At 38.9% G+C, this 6,204-nt stretch overlaps 1 protein-coding gene across 1 annotated transcript; it reads right to left on the bottom strand.

Annotated features, from left to right (window-relative positions):
- Positions 1–3,845: 3,845 nt before the first annotated feature.
- On the bottom strand, positions 3,846–4,787 carry LOC122938351 (olfactory receptor 1019-like). Its single transcript, XM_044293806.1, has one exon. The coding sequence runs from the start codon at positions 4,785–4,787 to the stop codon at positions 3,846–3,848; it is 942 nt and encodes a 313-aa protein (XP_044149741.1).
- Between the last annotated feature and the right edge of the window lie 1,417 nt (positions 4,788–6,204).

The raw sequence follows: 6,204 nt of genomic DNA, 5'->3' as shown, positions 1-6,204 counted from the left end.
GACCTCCGTGCGGGATGTGTATCTAAAAGGCTTGCTCAGTGTGAAAGCCGCTGGATTTGGACCCTGGGGACATTACGTCCCGAGGGTCTAAATGAAAATCTGGGATTTTCTGCCTTTCTGTAACCGCTGGGCCCGCGACTGTGGACCCAATTTTTTCTTTTAACAGCATGTGTGTTATGTACCAATAAACTTCATTTATTTTTTCTTCCCTTCATCTATTCTCTTGTCTCCCTCCACAGTACTTCTACATCGCTTTGTAGGGACGTCTGCTCTATTATTCTTCTGTTTGAAGCAATATTGGATTCCGCCGTTGTGGCTGTCCATCTTTATAGAAGCCCAGCTACGCCATTGTCGACTAACCTATTTGACATGATATTCTGATTATGGATGTTGTTTGAGCATTATCACGTGTTTTTGGATCTCGGATCGACTATCTATTTGATAATCATCGTCTTCCAGCACCTTATTTCTTCTCACTTTTTCTCGTCACACCCTTCATTTTTTCCACCACTTTTTACCTTCCTATACTTATGCACCAGCACTTTATATGCACTTTTATCTTTAAGGCCATTCATGAATTCTCTAAATGGCATGTAAACTTTTACCTTTCTTTATTGAATCCTTTGATCGGTCCACTGGGTCTTGTACCCTGTCTTATCATGTATATAGATCTTTATTGTATATTTAATATTCATATTTGTATATCTATTTATTCTCATCATCATGCATATATATCTTTAATCATGGTTGACCTATCACATATGGTTTTCACCGGAATCCACTCCATACTTGATTTATGTATTTTGTAATTTTTATTACCTTCTATTTAATCATTGTTGGCATTATCCTAATTGAGATGTGTCCTTTGTCGCCCATACCTCAACTTTGTTTATCATGCCAATGAATTGTACATTTATATTTCTATATGCCTATGCCATGTTACATTATGACAAAATTGTATATATATGTGCCTATTATGTATATAATATATCTAGTGTTTACATTATTATATATCTACTTATATGTCATTATCAAATTTACATTATGCTATTTATTTGTAAAAACGCATGTTGTCACTTCTATATTTGTATTCTTATAATGAGCGAATACAGGGCTGTTCATAAAATTGTAAAATCTGATATGCCAGCATATATGGTGTCTTTAAATTTGCATGTTATATGTTATGTTATATTTTCTTTTGAGGTACAGACGTCCCGTTCCTCCTCCCCTTCTGTGTTGTGTGCGCGCGTCGTTCGTTACCACCTACGGCATCTCACGCCCGAGCGTCCGGACGTCACGCCGCCCGATCATGTGACTCGTCATGTGGTGTGGGCGTGCCGGCAGGACGCCGGCTGTGGGATTGCCGGAAGTGACTGTGTGCGGATTGCGCGCGCCGTTCCACCAACACACCAGGAGATGAGTGAGTATTATCTCTGTCATTGGTTGAAGGAGACATAAATACCTGGTCCGCAGTGATGGCGCTACCCCCTGACGAAGGCACGCCGAAACGCGCGTTGGGGTAGCGCCATCCTGGTTTCTCCGTTCACATCTGGTCCCATATCGGTGAGTGTTTGATCACAGGTTTCCAGCCATGGCTATGTGCTGCCAACGTTGAGCTATTTCGCCTGGTCCATTATTGCTGATCTATTGGTACACTGTCTACACTCAGCATGACCTATGTCTCTTGTACCATATATTATGCACCATAGCCATGGCGGTTTGACCATTTTTTGATCTCCACTCACCCTATACAATCAATTATTAATCAGGTCTGCACCTATGGGTTGGTCATTGTACCATACATTAGTAGTTGTTTTTTCCCATATCTGCAGTAACCTTACTGACAGATCATTATATGTTGTGACCAGTGTGTCCATCCAGGATGGCGCTCGTTTTCTCTTCCCCTGCTCCCTTACCCTATTCTTGGCATTCACTATGTGTGTTTTTATCATGAATTTAATAAAAGCGTATATTTTTCTAACCAATGGTACTCTAAGCTCTTTTCTTTTGTTTTCTGCCATTCCTGAGCAAGCTCTGTACTGGTGGCACTCCGATCCCGCAGCTGAATCCTCTTTAGGAGACGATCCTGGCGCTTGCTGGACTTTCTTGGACGCCCTGAAGCCTTCTTAACAAGAATTGAATCTCTTTCCTTGAAATTCTTGATGATCATATAAATTGTTGATTGAGGTGCAATCTTAGTAGCCACAATATCCTTGCCTGTGAAACCATTTTTATGCAACGCAATGATGGCTGCACGCGTTTCTTTGCAGGTCACCATGGTTAACAATGGAAGAACAATGATTTCAAGCATCACCATCCTTTTAACAGGTCAAGTCTACCATTTTAACCCAATCAGCCTGACATAATGATCTCCAGCCTTGTGCTCGTCAACATTCTCACCTGAGTTAACAAGACTATTACTGAAATTATCTCAGCAGGTCATTTAATGACAGCAATGAAAGGCAGTGGAAATTTTTTTTTTTTTATTAAGTTAATTTTCATGGCAAAGAAGAACTATGCAATTCATCTGATCACTCTTCATAACATTCTGGAGTATATGCAAATTGCTATTATAAAAACTTAAGCAGCAACTTTTCCAATTTCCAATATTTATGTAATTCTCAAAACTTTTGGCCACGACTGTACACCTACCTCCTGGAGAGTGTTCTTGATCTGGCCAACTGTTGTTTTCTTCACCAGGGAAAGAATTCTTCGGTCATCCACTGTGGTTTTTCGTGGTCTTCCGGGTCTTTTGGTGTTGCTGAGCTCACCGTTGCGTTCCTTCTTTTTAAGAATGTTTCAAACAGTTGTTTTGGCCACGCCTAATGTTTTTGCTATCTCTCTGATGGGTTTGTTTTGTTTTTTCAGCCTAATGATGGCTTGCTTCACTGATAGTGACAGCTCTTTGGATCTCACCTTGCGAGTTGACAGCAACAGATTCCAAATGCAAACACACATATGCAAACTGTTGTAATTCCTACACCGTTCACCTGATTTGGATGTAAATACCCTCAAATTAAAGCTGACAGTCTGCAGTTAAAGCACATCTTGTTCATTTTATTTCAAATCCATTGTGGTGGTGTATAGAGCCAAAAATGTTAGAATTGTGTCGGTGTCCCGATATTTATGGACCTGACTGTATACATTTTATATATAGATATTTTTCAATTTTTTTTTCTATTTTCTTAATTTAAATTTTAATCTATTTTAGTTGATCTACTATAACATTATCTTTAAATTTTTTATCATTCCCCTACCAAGTTGTCTGAATTAGAGCTATAATAAATTATTAACAGTATCACGTACATTGTGGTTAATACATACAACCATACACACATATTTTGAGTGCCTCCCAGATCCAAAATTTACCAGAACCTATTTTCTCTTGCGACACTAGGGTGAGTCTCCGGGTAGAGCACCTAGCCATAGGTTTTTCAGTTTAGTGCAGCCACTGACACCGTTTTATTTAAAAAATTTATATTTTTATTTATTTTTTAAAACTTTTTTTTAGCCCCTCTAGGAGGATACAATATGCATTAGTCAGATGTATTTTTGCCTAGACTGTAGTTCCATAGAATGCAGGCCTCCAAAGGATGGGGAACGGTCCTAATCCGGAAGCGCTCCCTTCTGGGGTGTTTTTTTGCCACTTGGATACCGTGGTCACGCTTGACCACGGCATCTAAAGGGACATTTACCTGCGATCAGCATTATTGCTGGTACCAGACATGAGCTCCAGGCCTCTGTTGTTTGAAAAAGCATAAATATGCCAGCTATGGCACCCACTGCGCTCGCGAGCAGGTCCCATATTTATCATAGCAGTGTCAATACGATAGTTATCTAAGCAATTACTGTGTGTGTACTAGTAATCTACTCATGTAGGATTTCACAGCTTCTTTTACTTCTTTGTTTCGTAAGCAATAAATAATTGGGTTCATCATAGGAATTATCATTGTGTAGAATACAGATACTATTTTGTCTTGTGTAACAGAATAGCTGGAAGGGGGACGGAGGTACATGAAGAAAACGGTTCCATAAAATAGAGCAACACAAAGCAGATGAGAGGAACATGTGGAAAACGCTTTGTGTCTCCCTTCTGATGAGTGAATTGTCAATATGGTGAAAAAGATATATACATATGAAGCTACGATGACGATTACTGAAAAAAGACCAAGCAAAAAGACTACACTAAATATAATCATCTTGCTCATATATGTATCTGCACAAGAGAGCTCCATTAGTGGAGGAATGTCACAATAGAAATGATTAATTACATTAGGACCACAAAACGGTAATACGAATGTGCACGATGTATGGATCCCCGCAGTAAATAAACCTCCAATATAGACAATAACTGTAAGAATCACACATTTCCTTTTGTTCATTATTAGTACATACAGAAGAGGGTGACATATTGCAACATAGCGATCATAGGCCATGGTAGACAAAATGTAGCATTCAGTACTGGCAAAAACGGCAAAGAAATATAACTGAAGTACACAACCAATAAATGAGATCAATTTCCTTTCCAGGAAGAAATCAAATAGCATTTTAGGAGAAATTACTGTAGAATAGCACAGATCTGAAAAGGACAGATTGCTGAGAAAATAATACATTGGACTGTGAAGGTCGTTAATAACGAGGATTGTTATCATGATGCTTGTATTGCTAATAACACTTATAAGGTAAATCAATAGAAACAAAGTAAATAGGATCTGTTGCAAATGTGGATCACTGGTAATTCCCATTATTACAAACTCTTTTACAAAAGACTTGTTAGCTACAGTCATGGATTGGATAGATTCTGCCACACCTACAAAGAAGGACATAGTAAGGTGGTGAAAATAAGAATTATTACAGTGATTGAAGCGACATACAGTAGTATGTCATAGCAAACTGGTAAAATATGTCATAACTGATATCACACGTAAGGCTACTTTCACACTCGCGTTTTGGCTTTCCGATTGTGAGATCCGTCATGGGCTCTCACAAGCGGTCCAAAACAGATCAGTTGCCCTAATGCATTCTGAATGGAAAAGGATCCGCTCAGAATGCATCAGTTTGCCTCCGATCAGTCTCTATTCCGCTCTGGAGGCGGACACCAAAACGCTGCCTGCAGCCATCTTGGCTATGTTACAGATAATACAAACGGATCTGTTAATGACGAATGCATGCGGTTGTATTATTGTAACAAGTCAGTTTTTGCATACCCATGACGGATCCACCAAAAACGCGAGTGTAAAAGTAGCCTAAAGATGAAGAGGAGTCTCATTAAGTCTTCTACGTTCCTCTTTTGATCTCCATGTGCTGCCTTAACAGTTGATTTATGATTAGCAATATATCGTTAGGAACGGAATCCCTAGAGTTTTTATTTTTTTAAGACAAGTCTCTGTTGTGTTCATTATGGAGCTATTATTGCCTGTTAAGGGAAATAATAAGTCATTTTGTTTGTTCTTTTGATACCTGGCTTATGAAATCTACATTCAAATTAGGTTAATAGCATGAGTAGAAAGAATAAACATTGAAGACCACCAGAGACTGTAGGCAACTTTTCTCTAATAAAAGTACCAGCAGTGTCCACCAATATATGTTAACAGCATTCCATGCCATGCTTGAGTTGACCCAGATCATCAAAGGAGAGGGAATATTTACGCAGTACCTTAGCTGTTGAAACATCTATTTTAGGGGCATAATCCAAATCAGTGGAATAAGATTCGTTAATAGAGTATTTCCATTTGACCGAACATGGTAAACAGCTACATTTATCTAGCCGCTTCCATTCCTTACTAATCAGCGCCTCTACATTTTTATGATAAAAAGAATATTCTTTTTCTCCCCTCTAAACTTTCAAACATCCTGGACTGATTGAACCTCCTGAGGGTCTTAAATGTTCATGATTGCCCTAATAGCTTTTAATAGTTGATCCACATCCTGAATTGGAAAAGAAAATGGCTTGCCAGCCTTTTCTCCATCAGAAGAGGAGTCTGAATCAACTTCTCCACTTTCTGGCTCCTCCTCAGAACTAGAAATATCCAAATAATATAGTGCAGAGGAAGACTTATCCCAGGAGTCCCTATGTCTGGAATAATGATGCTCTTTCTTGGATTTTGGGGCACTAATGACCTCTTCCCTAATTATCTTCTTCGTACATTTTATCATAGAAGGGGATTCCTCTGCAATGGTATTCTCAATACATGAACGACATGG

The sequence above is a fragment of the Bufo gargarizans genome, chromosome 5 (assembly GCF_014858855.1).
Source record: "Bufo gargarizans isolate SCDJY-AF-19 chromosome 5, ASM1485885v1, whole genome shotgun sequence".
Classification (NCBI taxonomy): Eukaryota; Metazoa; Chordata; class Amphibia; order Anura; family Bufonidae; genus Bufo; species Bufo gargarizans.
Note: the sequence above shows the minus strand (reverse complement) of the source record. Positions and strands in the feature narration are given on the sequence as shown.

Bases quoted from the DNA above. Each gene is read 5' to 3' on its own strand.
- LOC122938351 (XM_044293806.1), bottom strand. From the start codon at position 4,787: ATGACTGTAGCTAACAAGTCTTTTGTAAAAGAGTTTGTAATAATGGGA.